The sequence below is a fragment of a genome, unplaced genomic scaffold, assembly GCF_019419815.1.
Source record: "Pyrus x bretschneideri cultivar Hongxiangsu unplaced genomic scaffold, Pyrus_bretschneideri_v1 Contig4, whole genome shotgun sequence".
Classification (NCBI taxonomy): Eukaryota; Viridiplantae; Streptophyta; class Magnoliopsida; order Rosales; family Rosaceae; genus Pyrus; species Pyrus x bretschneideri.
In genome coordinates, this window is record NW_025999723.1 from 2,661,171 (window position 1) to 2,684,958 (window position 23,788).

At 36.2% G+C, this 23,788-nt stretch overlaps 1 protein-coding gene and 2 long non-coding RNA genes across 16 annotated transcripts; all 3 read right to left on the reverse strand.

The window, feature by feature from the left end:
* Positions 1-2,134: 2,134 nt before the first annotated feature.
* Positions 2,135-8,953, reverse strand: LOC125468975 (homeobox-leucine zipper protein ANTHOCYANINLESS 2-like). 5 transcript variants are annotated; one of them, XM_048565829.1, is made up of 9 exons: positions 8,754-8,953; positions 6,538-6,752; positions 6,298-6,415; positions 5,517-6,188; positions 5,184-5,285; positions 4,886-5,098; positions 3,476-3,650; positions 3,022-3,389; positions 2,135-2,931 (listed from the first exon to the last, which is right to left on the reverse strand). In XM_048565829.1, exons 2-9 carry the CDS (start codon positions 6,744-6,746, stop codon positions 2,560-2,562), a joined length of 2,229 nt encoding a protein of 742 aa, XP_048421786.1. In that variant the 5' UTR covers positions 6,747-6,752; positions 8,754-8,953; the 3' UTR covers positions 2,135-2,559. The 5 variants fall into 5 exon arrangements, with proteins under 5 accessions (XP_048421786.1, XP_048421785.1, XP_048421787.1 ...); XM_048565828.1 differs by lacking the exon at positions 8,754-8,953 and adding an exon at positions 8,097-8,246; XM_048565830.1 differs by lacking the exon at positions 8,754-8,953 and adding an exon at positions 8,097-8,242 and having other exon boundaries at positions 6,538-6,749.
* A 5,844-nt stretch (positions 8,954-14,797) lies between these two features.
* Positions 14,798-15,696, reverse strand: LOC125468941. Its single transcript, XR_007251292.1, has 3 exons — positions 15,463-15,696; positions 15,315-15,364; positions 14,798-15,033 (listed from the first exon to the last, which is right to left on the reverse strand). It is a non-coding gene; the product is annotated as an uncharacterized LOC125468941 (long non-coding RNA).
* Positions 15,697-18,192: 2,496 nt separating this feature from the next.
* On the reverse strand, positions 18,193-22,239 carry LOC103964442. Of its 10 annotated transcripts, none has more exons than XR_007251137.1 (7): positions 22,035-22,239; positions 21,813-21,885; positions 21,517-21,596; positions 21,168-21,300; positions 20,252-21,072; positions 20,092-20,164; positions 18,197-18,211 (listed from the first exon to the last, which is right to left on the reverse strand). It is a non-coding gene; the product is annotated as an uncharacterized LOC103964442 (long non-coding RNA). The 10 variants fall into 10 exon arrangements; XR_007251140.1 differs by having other exon boundaries at positions 20,563-21,072; positions 22,035-22,235; XR_007251138.1 differs by lacking the exon at positions 18,197-18,211 and having other exon boundaries at positions 19,902-20,164; positions 20,252-20,303; positions 20,563-21,072; positions 22,035-22,235.
* Positions 22,240-23,788: the final 1,549 nt, after the last annotated feature.

Sequence of the window (23,788 nt, forward strand, 5' to 3'; positions counted from 1 at the left end):
GTTTTTGGGGATGACGATTCGAATGGGGAAACGACCGGTGAGAAAAGTTAGTTGGACTCGCGCGGGTGTTAGTGTAAGAAAGTTTGAAATTTTGGAGCAAAATAATAATTATCGGACATTTTAAGGCTTGTGTATGAAACTACGTTACCAATGAATTCGAATGACTGCTTCCGAAAGTTTGGCAACAGTTTCCCATTGGGCCAGCAAATTGGAAAATTTGGGCCTTCATTTGTCTACTAGTTCTCTTCTTTTGACTAGGAAAGTGACTTTCCTTTCCTAAACCCTCCGAGGCCGTGACGTTCCAAACAAATTAAATGTTAGGGCATCTTCAATTGAATGAGGGTTAAAAGGTTCTCTTTAACCCTATAAGTAAGCAAGAAATTGTATTTTAATGAACAAGCTAGGTCATATTTTATACCATCTCTAATCGAGAGAGCTAAAGGATCATAGGCCAAACATAGTCTTTTGACAAAAAATTATCTCCAACTAAAGGGCCAAAGGGCTATAGACCAAATATAATTTATTATTTTAATTAAATTAATATAGTTAATTAAATTAAACTACCATATTAAAATAAGATTTTCAGACATATTTTGGATACCACTTGTCACCAAATGAATAAGCCTCTAGATTTCTTATTTTTATATAATCTTAATAATTTTTTAGATAGGATTTCGAGTAATACGTGTCGCTAACGTGAGTAACTCTCCAAATTTCTTATCTTTATGTAATCTCAATAATTTTAGGATACGATTTCAAGTTACACTTGTCACTAAAGTGAGGAACTCTCCAGATTTCTTATCTTTATGTTATCTTAATAATTTTGCGGATAGGATTTCGAGTGCCACGTGTCGGGATGTAATTGGTTGTGCAAATTTAAGATAAGATTCTTATCTACGTGACACTTCTTATCTTCAGCTTTCAATGTTGTAGGAATGGTGTAGGTTTTTATAGGAAACAAAATTAGATTTTTTGTTTTTTTTTTTAATTCGTTCAAAAATAAAAAATAAAAAATAAAAAAATCAAATTCCAACGTTAACCTGACGTTAGCTAGCCGTTGCTAGCTGGCGTCATGCTGACGCCAGGTAGCCGTTGGCATTCAAATTGGTTGGGCTGGAAAGCTGACAAAATGTCAAGCTTGACATTCTGGCACTGGAGGGTTGAGCTGGAGGGCTGGTTGGTTGAAAATTGCCAGCCCGCTGGCTTGATTTGGGGGTTTGGGCCCGGTGGGGCCCTTAAGCTCTTTGGCCTAGCCCTCGAATGAAAACGATTTTTGTGTCATTCTAAGCTATTTTTAACCTTATGACCCTTTGGCCGGGTCGGTTGGAGATGGTCTTACATGTTTTAACTTGTGCACGTGTCAAATGACACTGCATAATAGACCGTTATGTCACGGTGACATCTCAAAGGGTGCAAGTAAATCCTTCCATTTGGATAAGATATATTTTGTTTTTGTTTTTTTTTTTTTTTTTTTTTTTCCTCATTTAGGACTTGCCCAGCCTCTCAGTGAGTCGTGCATAAATCATCATTTATTGTTCCTCTTTAAGTATTTTTTATTTAAAGTTTGGACAGTTGTTCTAAGACAAAAATATGATACATGTAAAAAAGTTTGTTTTTAACAAGTAAATGTACCATTTCTATTGTTTGTTAAACAAAAATGTTGTCTGAACAATTTCTTGCACGATTCGTTAATCCAATACAAAATTAAAAGAAAATGATAGGTTTCTGGTTAACCTATCATTCGTTAAGAACACGTTAACAAGTCGGGTCATTATTTGACAACTCGATAAGATTACAGGTATGACACTAACACAACCTGTGTGTCATGTCTATTAGGTATGATAATTTCTTGCATGATCCGTTAACTCGATAGGAAACGATATGACCGTTAATGAATCAGATTGTTATCAAGTCACGTGTTAAAAACAATTAAGACAATAGATTTTACACGACACAACCATTAAGATAACAAATATGACACGAAGATAACACGAACACAACAAACATGACTAGTTTGCCATCGTTTGTCAGGTCTAAAAAATGTATACGAGTATCACTCCTTTTCATAACGAAGGGAAAAAGAGACCCAACGAGATTAGCTTTCAACGTTCAAATTAAACATAAAACTAGCAGCAACATTAAACATCCAAAATATAACCATTAGCAAAAGAAAAGGTTTCTTCCAACAATGTCACAATAATTCTGTATGCTAAATATCGATAACAATTAACAAAACGCAACCAGACCGAGCTGAGGGTTCCCCTTTCCCTACAGGTCCACAGAGTCAATACCCGAACCAACGAACTCTGTGTTCTTCCAAGTTCAAAACCACACCAGAAAACCATTTAAGCAATCTACCACACAGAAATTCTCCAAAAGCGGTTCGTTCTTGACTCAAAACCCCTGTTCGCGACACGTCTCAATCTCGAGTTCCTTCACTGTGTATCATCCTAATCTTCTATGGTTTCCCATCTATCATATACTTTCTCCCAAAACGCAAAAAGCAAAAACAAAAGCTAAGCAGGAAGGTATGCATGCATGGGCATGGTCTTCAAAACATTACGCTGCTAGAAGAGCCGATTTTATCCTCTGAATGGTGCAAGATATGAGAGTGCTAACTGTCTCAACCGACTCCATGTTGATTTTGGCCGTAGGAAGGCTGCTAACCAGAATTTGGAATGCAACAGTCAGCAAGCATCCGCCACTGCCATCATAGCCATTGCCTTCAGATTTGACCACTCCGTAGCCAGGCGGGCCACCAGGAAGGATTGCAAACCCTGATGGCAGAAGAGCTACATAGGCAGAATCTCCACCGCGCATCACAACATTTATTGATTCTGTGTCAACCGGTGCATACACTACAAGTGAGCCTGTAGGGTCAGTCCACGTCTCTTGCAATATCAGCATGTTACTGTTGTTGGCATTTGGCGCCTGAAATCAGGAAAAATAACACACACAAAATAAGACAGCTGGTGTATATGGGAAGTAGATAGAGTAGAAAAGTAACGAGAAGCCACTCACGTTAGCACGAAGAAGAGAAACACCATTGGCATCTCCTTGGCCCTTGCCAATTTGGACAATGCGTTGCATCGGAACACCGCTGGACAGAATGTCCCAGTCCTTCCTGAACTGTTCATCCCGCAAAAACTCAAACACCCTATGCCTTGATACCGGAACCCAAACAGTTGTTGCGACACTCAACACAATCCCTGGTGGCTCGCCGGGGTCATTCATACTCTTCCGGGCCATAACCCTCACATCTTCACTAACATTTTCAAAGCAAAGTTTGTCCCACTTGCGCACAGACGAGGCAGAAATCCCAGCACAGAAGTTATCCACCATACGCTGTGCAAGCTTTAGCATGCTTTTCTTACCGCTGACATCTATCCCTGTTGAACATACGTATTTGTCAGAATACAAAATATGAAACATCGCGTATTTGTTAGAGAAATGTAATAGAAGGGAGTGGAGTGACCTGAGAGATCTTCATTGGAGTTGGCTGACGAAATGAGGAATGCCAGGCTCTCACCTTGCCTTTGCAGAGTGGCAAGCCATCTCTGCGCCCCAAAGCCCATACCCGAACGCAGTGTTTCCCGGAAGAGGTGGTGGACAATATTCTCATCATATTCAGTGTGCTCAATCCATGTTACCTACAAAAATAAAATGAAGAAAGCCAAAATATTTTAAAAGATAGCTCTTTTAATACCCAAAATTCAGTTTGTATCTTTTATTTTTGGTCAAGAAACTTGATTCATACGTAGAAGATAGCATTGCATAATTAGAAAGTACATCCAAAACTAAGCTTTAACCGCTCCCTATTTTATGATCAATCAGGCCATGCAGCCACCATATGAATTTACCAAAGTGACCCTTTTCGGCTTTCATGCTTAGCTAAGAAAAAAGTGCCCTATTTTGCCAAGTTCAAATGCAAACAACTAAAAAAAACATTGTCATGTGTATGGATGTGTGTGTCTCAGAGAGAGAGAGAGAGAGAGAGAGAGAGAGAGAGAGAGAGAGAGAGGGAACGATCGGAGAGACAATGAGGGTCGAGATAATATCACCTAGAGATGAGTTGACATGAATCGCGTACGGATTATAAACTAAATGTGCAGCAAACAAGTTTGAGGAAAACATAAAGCATAAAAAGTCAAAACTGCGGCTTGTGGAGAAGCGAACAATGTAGTAAAATAGTGCAAAGAAAATCAGACTGCATGGAATTCAATATATAACACTATAAAACTGGATCCAGGTCACTCTGTCTCGTGGACGACAAAGAAAACACTGATGACAGAAAGAGAGATAGGAATAGAAGCATCAAATACTTAGTTTATGTTACAAAGATTGAAATTTCCAAGGGTTTTACTTCCACCTGCACATAAGGGTTTATGGATATATTATATTTTAGACGCGGAAACAGATACGACGGTGTTCTCTAGTATTAAACTGGGAGCATTCTTGATTTTCTCATCTCTTAGAGCAGCAGTAAGGTAATTAAATACAGACAATGAGCAACCCTGGCTTCGAAATTCGAAGACTATATATTAAGAACAAGGAAGAAGCATCTTCTTCAGTAAAATACTAATAAAGGGTACAGGTTTCCATGTGAAGTCCTGCGTGCATTACAATAAGAGCAATCTCATCAAAGAGAAAGCAGTTTTGTTGGGTGATATCGAGAGCGTAAATTCTTGGAATTTTACTGCCCATAATTTCACCTTGTTGTGTTCTCAACAAACTTGAATTATGTAACTCAACAACCACAGTTATATCGTAGAAGGAAAATATACACAGCAAAGGCCAGCTCAATAATCTTGATTCATAAATAACCATAAGATTGCATGGAAAGTTAGATGTAACAAATAAGGAAATGGCATCGACTATAATTTACCTTGGAGCAATTGTTAGGCATATCTTGCACAACGCATCCAGACGGAAGCCTCCGGCAGTCCACAAATGGGTTTGTGTTGGGAACTTCTTGATTGATGTCAATGGAAACATCAACCACAGCCCATACACCCTCTGCATGTTGCTTGCAAAAACGGAGGAACTTCAGCGGACGGACAGGGACCATAGGGGATAGCATTTGAAGCTCAGCATACATCTACAGAACAAGATCCTCGTGAGTTCCAAATTTGCATCATTATAAAGAGAAGGTGGATAAGAGTGAAGAGCAAAGAGACACATACCAGTTGAAGAGCACCATTTCTGGTCCCATCGATGCCGTTGGATATCATATCAATGGTGGAGGCTCGAGCGACCAAACACTGAAACATTTCTGCCCATCGATTCTATTCAAAGAAAATAAAATGGTTAACTTGAGTTTCAAACACTTAGCTTAAAAAGTTATTCTATTTGTAGGATTATAGTCAAAATTAATCAAGGGACCAAATATATCATCTCAATCTACAAACTCCAATGTTCAAATATTAACGACATCAATATTTATCAATCCTCATGCTAACAGGTAAGTCAAGACAAATAACCAAAAGCTTCTTGAAACAAAGAGTAGGATAGCATACCGCATCCATCAATGTCTCAACGAGAGCCAAGCTGTTTACTATTACGACACAAGTGTCCCTTGTGGCTTCAGTTACAAGGCTGCTAGGTTTCATACCAATGCAAGAAAATGCCTGGTACTCCTCAATGTTCAATATATCTGTCCCATCTGAACTTTTCATCCACAGGGGGCTATCTACCTGAACCATCTTCACCAATTCATCCATAGCTGCCAATGCAAGATCTGTGTACATAGATCTCTCAAATGGTACCTCATTCCCCATCATGCCCGACGAGGTCTTAACTGGAGGGATCATAGGGGAAGAGCTTGAAATCCCATCTCCTAAATCAAACCCCATTGGCAACCCAGCGCTTACAACATTCATACCATCCATCCCATTCCTTCCAACCCCAAGTTCCAAACCGGAGGTTGCATTCAGAATAGAGCCAGGAATGCCCAAGGAGGAGATGGGCAACTTGTTCGCCATGGCACATATCCGGTTCAGTTCTTCCTTCAATCGAGCATTCTCAATCCGAAGCTGGTGTTCATCAAACGATATTTGACCAGGAATGGCCGGGCCACCACAATTGTTGCAAACTGGGTTTGAAATAGCATCCTTCATCACACCATTCTCAGCTATCAGCTTGTCATTCTCTTGCCTGAGAATTATATTCTCGTGGCGCTCGAGTTGTGTCTGATTCAAAATTACCAATTAACATTCCCATCATTCACAAAATCTAACACATTACTAAATTAAATTGCCAACAAACAACAAAGTAGCCAAGTAAGTAATGTGACAATACCTTCATCTGAGTTCTTCTGTTCTGAAACCAGAACTTGACTTGCTTCGACTCTAAGCCGAGACGCCGGCTGAGCTCCGACCTTTGCTTCTCATCCGGATGAGGACACTCTTTGAAAAAACTACACAAAAACAAAACAACAGACAAACAAAACAGACCCCTCTTACAAATCAAGTCCCACAATCCCAAAAAAACGTATTTTTTTTTATAAAATTAAGAATTTGAGAAGAAAAAAAAAGGTACTTTTCAAGTTCTTGGATTTGGTTAGGAGTGTGCCTATGGTACTTCTTCTTCCTCGGCGGTTGGTCGCCTCCGCCGCCGTCCTGATCATCCCCAGATGCGCCCTCAAAGTTATCACTCCCCGACTTGCTCTCGTGCTCATCATCCCTCAGCCTTCCGATGATCCCGGGGTCGAAATTCTCAGCGAAACCAAGTTCACTGTGACCGTCCATCTTCTGCTGCGCAAACCAAACACCAACAGGAACAGCATCAACAACAACAGAACAGACGCAAACAAAAACATCATCAATAACATCTAAACCAAAAAACAGAAGAAACAAACAATGGGGTTTTAAGACATGAATCAGGGGGAAAGGTGATTGATTTTTAGAGAGAGAAGGCAGCATACAATGGAGAGAGAGAGGGCAGAGGAGGAAGTCTGCATAGGATTGGGGATTGGGGAAGAGAGAAAGTGTGGGTGTGCAATGGTGCCACTAGGCATGAAGGAAGGGGCATGTGGAGCAATTTCAGCCACAACTCTTCCTCTCCCACCTCCACTATTTCCACCCCCGCTGCTGCTGATCAAACCTCCCAAACTCATTAAAATTTGTCAAAAAACTGATTGAAAAGATTGAAAATTTGAAACCCCTTGGACTCTACAGACCCAAAAGCTTCTCTGAATTTGTTGGCTAATTGACTCTCTCTTTCTCTTTCTTTCTCTTTCTCCTCTCTTTCTCTTTCTTTCTCTTTCTCTCTCTCTCTAAGCTGGCTCTGCATGTTTTTATAGCCTAGAAAATAGGTAGTCACTATCACTTTCACAAGGGTATGCAGCTAATGAGTTTTTTATTCTAAATCATTGACCTTTTACCCAAGAAATTGCCAGATTGAGCTAAAGACTGAAAAAGCAGGAATTGCATTCCAAGTAGAAACAGAAGAAAAAGCCGTTTCCTTTGTCAACGCCCACGCATGACTCTCTCTCTCTCTCTCTCTCTCTCTCTCTCTCTCTCTCTCTAGAAAATCTGTTTACAGATAAAGGAAAGAAAGAGCAACGGGACAAGAAAAGTTAGAAAACCCCTTTATTTTCTGATTCCCAGTTCACACATACACAATCCCCTTTCGTCTCCCATCACTTCCCTTCCTCCCAAAACTATGAGAACAAACCCTAATTGTTTGGCAGGATTGAAATACCTCAATTTTATTTTTTTCAAAAGAAAGGGAAACTGAACCCCCCAAAGGGTCTCTAAAATTATGGCAGAAGGAAAAGGAAAAGACAAACAAGAACAAAACGTTGAAGGGAAGAAAGAAAAAGCTTATCTTATTCACACTATTATACTTACGACTTTTGGATTACATCATTAACCAAATCCAAGCAAAAAAATAGACTGTGGACCTCTCTCTCTCTCCTCCCTCCCTCTCTCTCTCCCCACACCTAACCCCCCCCCCCCCCACCCCCCCTCATATAGACTCGGTGGACCTCCCCTCTCTCCTCCCTCCCCTCCCCTACCTCTCTCTCTACAACCTACAAAGTTACTGATAGATGGTTGGATGGCATGCAACCAACCCAGTACGGCGAAAAGGTTTACCTTTTAATTTTGACAGTGGGCAAAGTACTAAAAGCCTCCCTCCGTCTATGTCACACAGTTAACCAGATGTTTCGATGGATTTTCACAACACCCCCACCGTCTCTCCTTTCCCTCTCTCTCTCTCTCTCTCTCTTATTTGTGGAAGAGAAAAGGACAGGCAAATACTACAAAAAAGAGTCAAAACCAATCAAAATCGTATAAATTTCACAGAGTGAAAAAATCATGTCTTTTTTGACAAGTAAAACAGATATTAGCTTTTAGCAAAAAAAGATTTTTAAAATTTGGATAACTCCTAACTTGGGATCTTCACACTGAAAATTGATAGAAGTAATATCCGGAATTTGTCTATCTCAATCATTTTAATTATTTCGTGAAAATCTGCGTTAAATGAAAAACAAGATTGAGGGGTTGTTAGACAAAAATTCTCTCAATTTAACATAGATTCTCACGTAATAACAAAAATGACTGACGGTGACAAACTCAAATACCATTTTTATAGATTTTCAACGTCAAAAACTAAAATGAAGATTTACATCATTTCAAAGAACATTTTGCCAAAGAAGCCACAGATAATTGACCACAAACAACAAAAACCGATAAACAAAAAATAATTAATGGCATTAAACAATGGGAGTTGAAGATTTGCAGCTGACTTACGAGTCTCTTCTTTCTCCCAGAGAGGAAAAATTAAAATCCAAAGAGTCAATGGACCCTTTCTTTGTTAAATAAATTTTGTTTGTTCTTTTTCTTCCTTCTCTCTCTAGCTCTACGCCTTGATTGAATCAAAATTTGGCATAAATTTTGCACCTTCCCTTCCCTCTCACCCTCTCTCCTCGTCCTTGTTCATGCACACCATATTTTCTCACTCTAAAACTTTCTCTCTCTAACTCTCACTGAACGCGTATTATTATATAGAGAAGTGAGAGAGAGAGAAAGAGAGGAGAGAGATAGAGAGAAAAGGAAGGGGCGTAGGGGGCCCACATGGTTCGTAAAATCCGCCCAAATCTGCTTTCACGCGTGTGCGGTGCTCTTATTTTTGTGTACTTGCCTTTCGCGGGGTTTTGATTCGGTGTGTACGCCACATCGTTGTTGATGCGCTTTCTGAGGGTGTTATAGTCATTTGAGAAAATTCCTTAAATCTAAACGCCCACCTAGACTGCAGGGTTTGGTGAACTTTGGCTGCTGTATGACATCACTGCTTTTTTATTACCGGATATAGCTTCTTCATTTACAAAAATACCCTTCATTTTTCAAATATTACAATGTGCATGCATTGTCCAAATCCTTTCAATTTCTTTTACAAAATTACAATTAGTTATGATTTCCATTAGATTATTTTTATAAATTCAAAAATAATATGTACATTAGAATTTATTAAAGTTTGAAGAAAACTATGAACTTGAAATTTTTTAGCAAATACATTGAACCTTCTCTTATCTTTCTATTTTCTCAGATATAAATGAATGCGGTCATAATAAGATATGGAATTTTATTAAAATGCCGTTACGTAAAAAGAATCACACAATTGTTTTATTTTTAATTGGTTTCTATTTTACGATAATATATTATCGTGCGTATCTAATTGACTTCATCTTCCTTTTTTGTACCTTAATTCTTATCCTACTGTACGTGCATCGCAGGTGCATGTCCGTTTGGAAATTCTATAAATATGTCATCCATATCTATAACTTTGACCGCATAAGTTTTTTCTTTCACGCGAAGTTATTGAATATCATTATTGCACCATTTATAATTTTGATAAATCTTTTTTTGCTATTCATTATAAAAATAATCTTAACTCTATACTCACTTTACAAGTGGCATCATTGTTACAAGTTAACTTAGAGTAATGTTGTCACTTAGTTCTAAGATCTTGTGGTATTATTCTTCGCTTGTAAGTAAAAAGTTTTAGGTTTAATTCTCGCCAAAGGCGAATTTGAACCATATTATTGCTAGTTCATTGTGAGGCTTAACCTACTCTCCTAACCAGTGTAGATAATTGTTTGTTCCCAAAAAAAAAAAACTTAGAGTAATGCTATGTAGACCAATTTTCAAGATTAAACTTGCAAATCATGTGATGTGTCCCTAATAAAAAATAAGCATGCTAATCAAAACTTAAGTAATAATTAAATTATCAAAAACCATGCTACATGTTTTACAAAATTTAGTCTAAATAGTTGGTCGTGAACTTATGGTGAAGCATGAAGTTTGTATCCAAAAACTACGAATTATTGTTGTTCATACCAACTCTAACTCAATGGCTCCATTATTCATGGCGTAAACCTAAGTTCAACACTCAATGTAAACCTAACAAATAAAAACCACAAGTATTTATATTTATCTCAATTTGACTATAATAAATACGTACGAGGAGTTTCTCCTTTATTTTTGCCAATAATGTTTGGAAATATCAACCTTAATCTTCTCTATTATAGCTTAATTTTTACCTAATATTATTATCAACTCATGCATTCACAGTTTTTTTCAAAAATATTACATGCATACCAACGTATACAAAATAAAGTTACCGAGGGTTGATGAGTTGACGGTAATTAGCATGCCCTTGTCTATATGGAGTGTTCTTTTTACAAAAAAGGATTAACTGGTGATTTTATCACGACAGTTCACTTTTTTGGAGGTTAGAAAGACTCATTGAGGCATATTAGTCTCTCGTGTGATTCACCAGTGCCAAAAATTAAACTCAAAACGTGCCATATGGAATTCGAGCTTAGAAGTCGTTCCCAACAACTGAACCACCTTGTAGTGGTTTATGCAGTGTTGAATATACATTAAAACAACTTATACATATAGTAATGTTACGATGATTAGGTTTAGTGCATGAGTGCATGGTTTCCACGTAGTGGCCAACTTTGGTATATTATGATTCATGGGTGTCATAGATTATTTTATCGTGTGTTTATATATATCTCTGAATTAATGATTTTGTAGCATCATTATATTGGTGCAAAATAAATAGAAACTCTTTCATCTCTTTCACTACTTGAAGCTGAATACTAACATAAGGCTTCGTAATTATTCTTTAAAAGTGTACGATATGTTTACTGGTGTAAAAAGAACCCGAACACGAGATCGGATTTTCAATATTTTCTACTAATTTTTTTTTTTTAAAGATTCACAAATCACAGCATTGGCCGTAATTGGGTTTAATTTGCGATGTTAAAAACTCGTAAGAACTATTTTTACATGATTTTAATTATTAAACTAGGTTTTTTTTTTTTTTTTTTTTAGGGATCAAAGATTTAACTAAGTTATAAAAATATGAATTCATTACCCATATTGGAAGGAAATTAAACATAAAATCTCGTACGCAGGTTCCCTTTTTTTTTTTTTTTTTTTTTTTTTTAACAAACGATATCATTTACACTAAGGGAGAGGGATCGACTTAGCCTTATAATAGGTCATCAATAATATGGTTTAATCCACCTTTGGCAAAAATATAACCTAAAAACCTCTATCTTACAAGTAAAAATGAATACAACTAGATTGTAGTATTAAGTGACTTTCATATCTGTCCAGTTTAGTTTTTATTTAAGATTAAACTACACAAATACAGATTACCATAATCGAGTAAGATTTGATAAGCTGGTATTTCAAATATACCCTTATGTTTTTCTCTATTTAAAATTGAATATAACAATTTATTTTCCTCTGTTGGGTTCACAATTCGAACTTCTGACCATAAAGCCCAGCCCACTGTTTCAAAGTTGGCACCGCCTGGCCCATAAAATTCTTAGCATTTGAAAATAACTACGTGGTCTTCTCTCCAGGTATGGCCCACTCACAGCCATCCATATTTTTTTCTTGGTCAAAAGTCAAACAAAAATGCTATTCTTATCATGTAATTGTATTATTTTTCTAATAGAGATAGAACTCATATGCGTTAGCGGACTTTATCTTTATTAGGAAGATGATGCAATTAGACGGTAAGTATATCATTACTCAAAGCCAAAACCCTCTGTCATATTTGAATCAAAAAATTTATAATGAGTAATCCTATAGAGATCATCTATTTAATTATATTTTGTTCTATATGACATGGTTTTTATTAACATATTATTTTCTATGAGTAACACATCACATGATTTACAAATTTGGTCTACAAAGTTTGTTTACCTAACATTACTCTTTCATAAAATATTTGCTTATACTATTTTCAGGTATTAATATGCATGGCTTGTTTGGAAGTGTTTTCAAAATGACTAAAAATGATTTTGATGAGTGTTTTTGAACCAATCATTAGTAAAAATGCAAGTCAATTCTGAAAAAACACTTAAGTGTTTTCTGCGAGAAGCACCAATTATGTATTTCTTTTATATTTATATATGTATATATGTGTATATATGTTCTTGTATCCATGCAAGCAGAATGAACTGAGATATCTGCATTCGGTTATATGTTAATTCATGATGGTGGGTATTGGGTAAGAATTAGATGAAAATGTACGTTTGCATGTGCATTTTATTGATCGATTTGGTTGGTTGTTGAGAAAAATATGATGGACAAATAATTACAAACGTTTATTTTGATAGGTTTGAGTGCATTGTATTTTCCATTTTCCACAAACATGTATTGTATTAATTAGGGTTTAATGTGTTGGTTGTTTCACTGAAGTTGTATTTTCAATTTTTGGTCGAAATCAGCATTTTTTTTCCATTAAAATTTGTTGTAATTAACGTAATTATTATTGCAAATGGGATTTCAGAACTGAACTGTGTCGTTTTAGTGGTTTTAAAATGTACCCTCACTACTAGAAATTTCCACTTTGCCGACAAAATTAGTTTGTCGGCAAAAGTCAAAATTCGTCGGCAAATAGCCTTTCCCAACAAAAAATTTTGTCGGCAATTTTGTCGCTAAAAGCATGTCGCACAAGGTCTTTCTCGACGAATCTTGATATTTCGTCGGCTCATTTTTAAGGCAACAAATCTCAGCCGACAAACTGTGCCCGTCACCAAAACAACATTGCGACAAAATATTTTGTCAGCATAGGTTGTTTTTTCGTGATGAAGTTATTTGTCGGCTTAATGATCTTGTCGCAACAAAACATTTTGTCAGCTGAGTAATCTTGTCGCGACAAAATGGTTTTTCGGCTACGTAGTCCTATGCTAACAAACTGGTTTGTCGGCTCAAATTACTTGTGTAGACAAAATAATTGGTTGGTTGAATCTTTTGTGAACAAAAACATTTGTCGGCTAATTATTTTTGTGCCGACAAAACATGCCAAGTCCAATGTTTTCTAATTTTGATTTGCATTTGTTTTTAATAATATTTTTAACCATCACAAACAAGCAAGCTTAAGAGATCAAGAAGGGGCGGAAATGAAGAATTAATGTAGGAACAACACAAAATTCTTGTAATATAAGCTAATGTAAGGTTCACAATTCGGTTCAGTAACAAAATACAAAAATATCTATGTTTTCATTTCAACATTACTATAATATAGATAAAATATCCTTGAGTATCACCATTCTCACTATAGTCCTCATCACGTTGATATGCAGCATCACTAAATCAGGAAACGATGAGGATCATCATGAAACATTCCAGTATATCAAACAACTGTGGAAGAAAGACAAATAAAAAAACTTGATTAGCAAACATTAAGGGTGCTAAATATCATTGACATTAAGGAAACGCAAGGCCACACTAGAGTGGTATTTCTAAAAAAAATAACTTATGAAACCATAAATGTGTAAACAAGATAAAGATATCTACTAATGATGTTAACTTACCGACCCCCTGCAACATCACAACCTAGCAAAATTACATGTTTAATAGATACCAGGTAATAATCAAGTTAGCATCAACTACTTATATGTCATTCATCACTGTAAACAACAAGATAAACATTATTAACAGCAAGGCAACATGATTCTCACACTCTGTAAACAAGGCAACATGATCATCTGGTCTTTATTACATGTCATATAAGAAAGTAGAGAGGACATATTGAATTTTTTCTTTGTTATTTTCTACTTTACTACTTTTTTAATGTCATTATGTTACTAAGTTATCTTGTAAATGCAATTCAATATTTTCTTTGTTTCACTTAGTTTACGTGTTTCTTAGGTTTGAAGAGTGAAGATGAAGAAAGAAGAAAACAGAGCACTTTTTCGATTGAAATGAGTTTAGTATCCTGGAAGTAGGAACTGACTGCAGGTCAGCCAACTTTATGAGTTAAACTGCACTTCCTCAGAAGGAACCAAGTGTTGAGCCTTATACCATTGGAAAAATATGGAAGTTAGCTTTCAGAGGAATTTTACGGTTCATGATTCCGATTTCTGTAGAAGACGTTATAGCAATTTTTGTACAGGACGTTTGTCCTTAAGTGGTATTTGCAAGGTGATTTCGGATTTACAAGTTTTAATTAAAGAAAACGTGCAAAGCAAAAGGAGAGTTTCTATAAGAGTTTAAGACTATCCTAAAAGGTTCAGAACTATTATTTTTATGGTTTTGGTGTGCCACATCATCAACATTCCAATTCAAATAACGAGAGTTAGAGAAGTCATATTCAAGCAACGATTTGAGAATTTATTCAAGAGAAAAAGGAAATAGGGAGAAACTTTCGAGACTAGGAGTAGTAGTCTTAGCAAGTAAATCATAAGTAGATGATAAAAATCCTTGAAAGGTCTATAATTTATATAAACATAACAATACCAATCACCTAGTTAAGTAGATTATAACTCTAGAACATAAGCATATGCACCTGAAAACATAAATAAACTATACTAAAGCATCCTAATTCATCACTGTTTATAATCTTTATCAGTGTAAACAAGAAGATATAGACACCTACTAATCAAGTTAATCCTCAAATATCAAAATTACCTGGCGTGAATGATACTCACACTGGTCTCCATGCTGTGCTGATACCAGTTGTAAGCTATCTAGCCCAGAATTCCACTTAGCCATAGACAACCTGCAAGTGTTATAGAAAGGAAAAACAAATATTATACAAATGGATGCCCAAATCAACCAAAAATTGGATACCTAGATCATAAAACTCGAACCGAAATAGTTTCATCCATAAATGCGATTCAATCAAAGCAAATACAATTATTTCATTTTCCAATAAAAACATGGAAAACGAAAAAAATAAATTAAAAAAAAAACTAATGGCATATATATATATATATATATATATATATATATATATATATATATCAGGGACACAAACAGTTGCAGAGGCGTGGATTATACCTTTTCATCTTGGATTTGAGAACTTGGTGTCGTCTTCGATCTGGAGGCTTCTACACAGAGAATACATCATAAGACAGTCATCTTCTATTTTTCTTTGATCTACTATGATCGGAGATGAAATTAAAAGTAGAAGGTGAGAAAATTTTACCTGTGAGTGTGTCTGCACCAAGATCAGGAGGTTTGGAATCCTGACTTGCCCGGCTGAGCCCAATTTATGAAGAGCAGTCAAAATGGAGGAGCGGATCTGACCATGGCGATGGTGATTCTGTGCATGCTTCTGATTCTACATCGCACCTGCAAAACGGCCGACAAATTAATGCAGCGGTGGATCGATAGTGAAAGACGACGGAGGGAAGAGTGAAGTCGGGCTGTCTACGACGACTCGAACGGATCGAAATACATCATGGGCTGGTCTCGTGAGTCTGGGTCTGGGAGATGAGGATTAGGTGTGGATTTGTGTTTTGTTGGAATGGATCTCTTGGGTTCTTGAATTTTCGGTGGTGGGCAGCAAGCGACATGGAGAGGAGGCCGTGGATTGCGACAAAGCGATGGAGAGAGAGAAGTTGCGAGAGTTTGAGAAATGAAGGATGGAGGCTAGGCATTTGTTTCTGAAAGAGGAAAGGCAGAGAAGTTGTGGGAGAGATGAAAAGGAGGAGAGAGCGCGCGGTTCTCTTTGGAAATTTAGTTTTTAGGCGCCACGCCAAAATTTTGGCAGCCCGCCAAAAACACTTTTATGATTTAATTGCTAGATTAAATTCAACGGTAAGGATTTAATCTCACATATGTAAGATTAAATCTTATAGCTGATCTAACCGTCAAACTTGTTTGTATATACTTCAAGATCGTATACGTAAAAATTTGCAAAAAACTGGCATTCAAATACTAGGTAACCGAACGAAACATTTTGAAAACGAAAACTCACGATTTAATGATTATTTTAACTTCGATTTTGATATTTTTTACAAATACACTCATTAACCCTATAAGAGTACGATGAACCAATTCAATCTTCAACTTAAAATACTTGCACTAGTTGATACCACAAAATATTATGTCCTACTTAATGAAAGTATAAAATAAGCTCCAAGTGTTTGCTGAATCTTTCGTTTTGAAGGGATACACATTCTACAAAACTAGTTTCAAAGATCCAACCGTCAAACTTATTTGTATATGCTCCAAGATTGCATATATAAAAAATTGCAAAAACCTGACATTTAGATATTAGGTAACGGGATGAAACCTTTCGACGGTTATAAACGAAACGTCACGATTTAACGGTGATTTTAACTCCGATTTTGATGATTTTTTACAAATACACTCCTCAACCTTATAAGAATACGATGAACAAATTCGATCTTCAATTTAAAATATTTGCACTAATGGATACCACAAAATATTTTGTTTTATCTAATGAAAGTATAAAATAAACTCCAGTGTTTGTTGAATCTATCGTTTTGACGGAATACACATTCTACAAAACTACTTTCAACGATCCAACCGTCAAACTTGTTTGTATATGCTCCAAGATCGCATACGTAAAAAATCGCAAAAAAATGACATTCAGATATTAGGTAACGGGATAAAACCTTTCGACGGTTATAAAAGAAAACTCACGATTTAACAGTTATTTTAACTCCGATTTTGATGATTTTTTACAATTACACTCCTCAACCATATAAGAATACTATGAACAAAATTCGATCTTCAATTTAAAATATTTGCACTGATTCTACTTAATGGAAGTATAAAATAAACTCCTAGTGTTTGTTGAATCTATCGATTTCCCGGAATACACATTCTACAAAACTAGTTTCAACGATCCAACCGTCAAACTTGTTTGTATATGCTCCAAGATCGCATACGTAAAAAATCGCAAAAAAAAAAAGACATTCAGATATTAGGTAACGAGACGAAACCTTTCAACGGTTATAAACGAAAACTCACGATTTAACGGTTGTTTTAACTCCGATTTTGATGATTTTTTTTACAAATACACTCCTCAACCCTATAAGAGTACGATGAACACATTGGATCAACCTTATAACATTGTATTGTCCTTATAACAATTAGAAATATTAAGTTTCACAAACTTGGGTCGTCTGCGAGAAATGTTTTTCTCGCTGAACACTTATGCGACCCAAATACAAAATTTGTCGCTGTAAATGTGAATACAAGGCGCCCTATTTGAAACTTTTAGAAAATTATATGGGAATGCTACAACAAGAACCCATTTTTCTCGCTAAAAATTTATTCAGTGAGAAAAACAATAATTTCCTCACTAATATTTTGGCGGGAAGGGAATATAATTCCCGCTAAACCTAAAGCGAGAAGAACAATTTTTCCTCGCTAGCATTATGTACAGCAACAAAACAATTTTCTCGCCGAAATTATTTTTTCCGCGCTGTTTCTTAGAGATGTAAGGAGACCAAATGAGCTCACTTTTTGTGAGAACTCAAAATTTTCCTCGCCAAAAGCAACTCTACAGTGTGAAAGATAATGTTCTCGCTGAAACGTTTCTCGCTAAAGGACCAATCTGTTGTAGTGTATATGAAACTAAGGGACGGTGTTGGTACCAAGTAACAGATTCATGATAAACCGTTCATTTATTTGATTAATATACATTATCTATGACGGGAAGATCCCAGCCAGAATATAACAGGATATTTTTAAGGATTTTTCTTTAGTTTTCCTTTTTTATTAAAGTATAACAAGGTATGTTTATATCTTTCGCCGAAATATTAACCAAAATTTCATTAAAGGCCTATAATTTATTTAATCTCTTGACGAAAAGTAGGAGGAGCAACTCTGATAGCAAATGTAGATCGTAACTGGGATGGCAGAGGCAGGAGTCTTGTTGACACAAGAGGTCGTTTCCTTTTTTGGCTAATCATTGGCATCTACAAAAAAAAAAAAAAAAAAGAACAAGTTTAAGTTAAATGTAAATACATATATCGAGTGCATTAGAATTCATTGGTAAGAATAAATATGGTTACTTGTGGTGTAGCTTTTGCAAAATTATGGAGACCATCGTGAGAGCGAGAGAAGTGAGAGATGATAAAATCAGCTAAGAGTGCAAGAACCCTAATATATAAACCTAGGGATAGAATCGTTAAAATTGTTTCATAGCGAAAAGACCCCGCCAAGTTGTTACAAGATAAATAAGAATTATTATGAAACTGAAATCGAATGGCGCGAGCAAAGAATATGGGAGGGAAGTCATGAGCAATTTGGATTAGCATGCAATTGGGAGGGAGATCATGAGGCGACAAAATAGGATTAGCATGCAATTGGGGGATGTGAACCGACAATTGGGGAAGTGAACCGACAATTGGAATAATTAAAATATTATGGGACGGAGATCATGAGGCGGCAAAATAGGATTAGGAAGAATATGGGAAAGAGATCATGCAATTGGGGGATGTGAACCGACCAAATAGGTTTGGATTGCCTTGGGACATTTATAAGTTTGTTCTTATAATTATATGTTATGTTTTTAGAAAACTTGGCATGGTTGTCGAATTAGAATGGATGATTACATACAACCGTATTCAAATTTACAATTGTAATTGACTAATTGACTAATACTTGATCATAACCTAAACCAAGTTATCTGTTGCTAGAAAGTAGTTTGGAGTTAGAATTGATAGGAAGAACTTTTTCACTACATGATCTAGATTTAAAGTTTTACAACATAATTTTCGCATGAGAATATTAGTTAGTTTGCATGGAATGTATATGAATGCGAACATAACGAGATTGGGTTAAGTTGCAAGACTAATACTATAAGGAACTTTTTAGTTTTCTAAACACTCACATATTATGAAATCAAATTGTCAATATAGATTATTGATGGCTAAAACTACAATCCAGAAATATGAAAAGCTAGATATCTCTTTATCTATGCTCCTGTTCGTATAGAGAAACAAGAAAGAGAGAATGAGAGCGTCGCCAAGAGCTTTGATTGCGTTCCCCGGAAAAAAATGGAGAGGTGCACTGGTGAAAACCTCTCACGTAGAGTTATTATTACTTTGCCAATGACATACTTTATTGCCTCTCTAATTAATTTGCTGATGAAATACTTTGTTGCCTCACATCATCGGCTAATATTTCAATATAGCGGGAAAAGTTCCCGCCAAAGTTTACCCGTCAAAACAAAATTCATCAAGGCGTCGAATTTGCTCCTACAAAATGATCGTCGGCTAACATTCTAATTTTCTCGGCTAAGATTAACACTGTAAATTGGTTCTAGCGTGAGTATTCAGCCGATATATGTCACTTCTGATAAAGCATGTACTCATGTAAAGCATATAGTCAGACTTGAATCAAGACTTGAATTTCACTTGCATCTTGGATGATAAAGCATGTACTCATGTAATCAAGCATATGGTAAAAGATATTCCAAACCTTGCAATCAACATCTCAGACCACCTACCATTAGAGAGCTACTCTTTAATCCCTTAATAAGATGCAATTCAAAATGAATGAAAGAAGGTACAATAAGTTACGCAATAATAATTAAAAGATGTTCAACTCTGGGATTAATTAGTTGCCCTCAAGAATACAAAGAAAATCCTCAAACATAAAAAATTTCTCACAACTTGATCAAATTTTATTAATGACGACAGTTGTAACTTATTGGGGAATCAAAATTGCTTACACAATGCTCCTTGCTCATGTCTAGCATAGACATAATCAAACTATTCGTCTATGTACTTGAAATAAACACAAGGCAGAGCAAGCAAAGCGTACAATATATTCCTAGCACAATCAAACTTACCAGTACAAAGCTCCTTGCTCAGAGTGTTGTGCACAATAGAGGGACAAAATATACAATATATTCTTGTCATTAGCTGAATGATAGAGTAACACAAGTTAGGAATCCATGAGAAAACATAACAGAGGGATAATTCATACGATATACTTGAGATAAAATTCACCATCACCAGCCTCATAAGCAAGTGCAACTACATTAATTTCAAGCACACGCACCTGGAATAAAAATAACAAGACTAATTTAATAGTATTATTATTATAATCTTGATGAAGAGAAGACTAAGTTAATATAGACTTGCACTTGTCAAACCAAGCTATTAGAAATCTTTCGAAAGAAGAACACTGGACCTGAAAACATCTATTGACCAGAAAATCAAAAAAGAAGAAATAAACTCCAAATTACAGATTAAGCGAATAGAGATGGATCGAACCTTGAAAATTGAAATTTCAAATAAGAGAAAGGTTATAGACCTACAATGATCTGGGTATCGGCAACTGGGTTCGGGTCTGGGTTTCTGAGAGGAGAGAGAATCGTATAAAGAACCGATGGCTAAAAAGCATCCTTGGCAAGAAGAAAACACATTCAATAGAAGACACTTTGATACAACAAGCTGTTAAAAATTAGAAATTGGGGATGGGCTGCAATAACACCATAGTGTTACGATAAACCATGAAAGCCTAACCAATTTGTCAACAATACACGATGAAAGTTTGCAGCAGTAAACTGAACCGCTCTTGAGAACAGGATTACTTGTGCAACACAAAACGCATAGTTACAGCTCTGCCAAGATTGTACACATCTACATATGAGTTGTGTAACAACTACATATGTTGGATTATTCAAAAAATTTGCAAACAACAAGGAGTTTAGAAGGGTTTAGAGAGATCCTGGCAAATAGCTAACATTGTACATGTTACCCGTCAATTTGAAGAAGGCATCACTTGCATAAACTCCTTGCTCATGTCTGGCAAGTGCAGATCAGTTCTGCAAGGCAACACAATCATATCAAAGAAAATAAAATGTAAAATCATCAGTACGACTGTAAGAGATAAAATTAAGGCTGAACTGAGAAGGCCTACCCCTGATAAGCTGGATCTCTTCCCACAAACTAGCTAGGATGGCCATTAACTCTGGACAAGATTGTATTAATCGCAGTTGCAGCTCTCGTCTTCTCTACATCACTTGCCTTGCACGATTCTTCAATGTCGGATCCTGCGTGTTACATAGTAAACTAAGACTCAACCACAACAACAATTTGGTCACAATCAAAACCAGAAACCGCGATCAACATAGCTAGAACACCAAAAAGAATGTAATTTAACATTAACATCACAACCAATCATAGATAACAGGAAACCACAATTGAAAAAGTAATATATTACAACATTACTTGGAACAAAAAAAATTAAGATGTGGCATTACACGAACCTCTACTATTAGCATCATCTAGTGCAGATTCCAAAACCTTTGCCCTGTTCCTCAGTCCCTTCCACAAAACATTTGCCCCTCTGTGTTCGGTCGAGTCCCAAATAACATGTGGGGATTAGGAAGTGGATCAACAATCAAAATTAACAACCCAAATTGTCGTATACACCAAGCCTTGCAACTTAAAATGTTAAATTAAATTTTCCAACTTAAAACCCTAAATTAGATCCTACAAATTGAACTGGCAGACATAGAATTAGAGAGGAGAAGGAAGATAATCACTTAAAGAGGTCACTGACCTTCGAGTTCTTGGCAGCTTTGATGGTTTTTTTTATCCAACCTAAAAAACATAACACACGATAGGCTCGCAACCTAATACAAATTCAAGCCCACAAATTCCATTTCAATTTTGACAACCCTAAGAGAATTACAGAGACAATTGATGGGTTTATGCATCAGAACTTAAATTGAAGATGACAATTAGAAGGGAAAGAAAAAGAAAAAAAAAAAAAAAAAAACACCTTTTTGAGGGCTTTGAATTTGACGGCAGTTTCGATCTCCAGCCGAAGGAGGCAGTCGGTCGGTCTGTGTATTTGCAGCGACGAGGGAGAGGGAGAGGGAGAGGGCGAGGGAGAGGGAGTGGGACGGAGAGAAATAACAGCTTCGTGTTTGACTAAAGCGCTTAATTTTTTTCTTTTTTTCTAACTCCGCGCTACTGTTCTGAAACCGCGCTTTTATTCCGCGCCTTATTTTTGGTTAATAGTTATTTCCTCAGCTGACGAAATATTTTTTGTTGCCCCGAAATCGTCGTATAGTATTCTAAGATAGCAGGGAAGGGGGCAGTTTACCCGTCAAAATTAAACTCGTCAGGACATTGTATTTATGCCGACAAAATGATCGTCGGTTAATATTTGAATTTTCTCGGCTAAAATTAATGCTATAAATTGGTTTTCGCTTGAATATTTAGCCGATAAATTAGAATTTTAGTCGGTAAATGACTCTTGTGCCGATAAAATTTTACTTTGTCGGCTAAGAATTTGTCGGCAAAATAATATTTTCTAGTAGTGCCTAGCAAGGGCATAAGATATGGTCTATCTGATTCCCAGGTAAAAACCATACTCAAGGTCCATAGTGGGAGCTACATTGGAGATCGGTCATATATAAGAGAAGAAGCGAGAAATCTGAGAGGTTCGAGATGCTACTTTTAGGTAGGTATATATTTTCCATGTTAAATTATGTCATCGTTAATAAGTTTTATAAACAACGCTAGGCTTAATTAAGAAGCAATGATTAGTAGTTTATAATTATATATATATCACTTCATCATGTATGCATTGTGCAGTGAGATTAAGGAGACGATTAAGGAAACCGAGGACTAAAAGAAGGCAAAGAAGGTAGAAGCAATGGCTAAGTCACAAACGTCTCAAGGCAAAGTGAACTTGCCAAAGGGTGCTGGACCCAAGGGCCCCAAGGCTGGTGGTAGTCGGGCCAAGGGCAAGCGCTGAACATGATCATCTCAGATTCTGCTCAAATTTTCCGTGAGTGGGTTGATGATTGATAATTGATTGTCCTGGATGTAATCTGGTTTGTTCTTTCATCGAACTTTTTATCTTTCTTGCAGCTGAGTAAGTAAATAAAGGAGGATTGGCAATTTGTCTGCATTTTTAATTTTTTAGCAGTTTGTTAAAAAATGAATTCGCTTAAGAGTGTCGGATAGCATGAAAGCCCTTCTCTTGATTTTAAGATTTGTCGATCTGCAAGTATTCCAGTACCATGAAAGTTCTTCTTATGCTTTAAAATTGTTGATCTTGCAATGATTTAAAGGGTAAAAATAAAAGTAAAAGTTGATGTATAATGATTGGCATGCTTGCAAAGTAAAATCATTTGGTGATTAGTGTTTGGGACACTTAATTTGGATACGGTTCCTAACTATCAATATTTTTTTTACTGAAACCTTGTTAGTTTTTAGTTTTTTATCGAAGTCTTTGACATTAATGTAATAATGTAAGTTACTATATTTTTTAAATTATAAATTAAAAATTGAAATTTGTAATTGTTTATGTTAATGAGATTTTAAATAAAACCCATAATTTGTGGAATTAAAAATAATAAAATATAAATTATACTCTCTATTATATTGTCACATCCCGACCCGGGCGGGACCACTTCCCGAGCCCGACTCCACCGTAGCACGATATTGTCCGCTTTAAGCCCCCAACACACCCTGATTTCGGTCGGGGTGTTTCAGTTTGGTATTAGAGCCTAACCCTGGTCG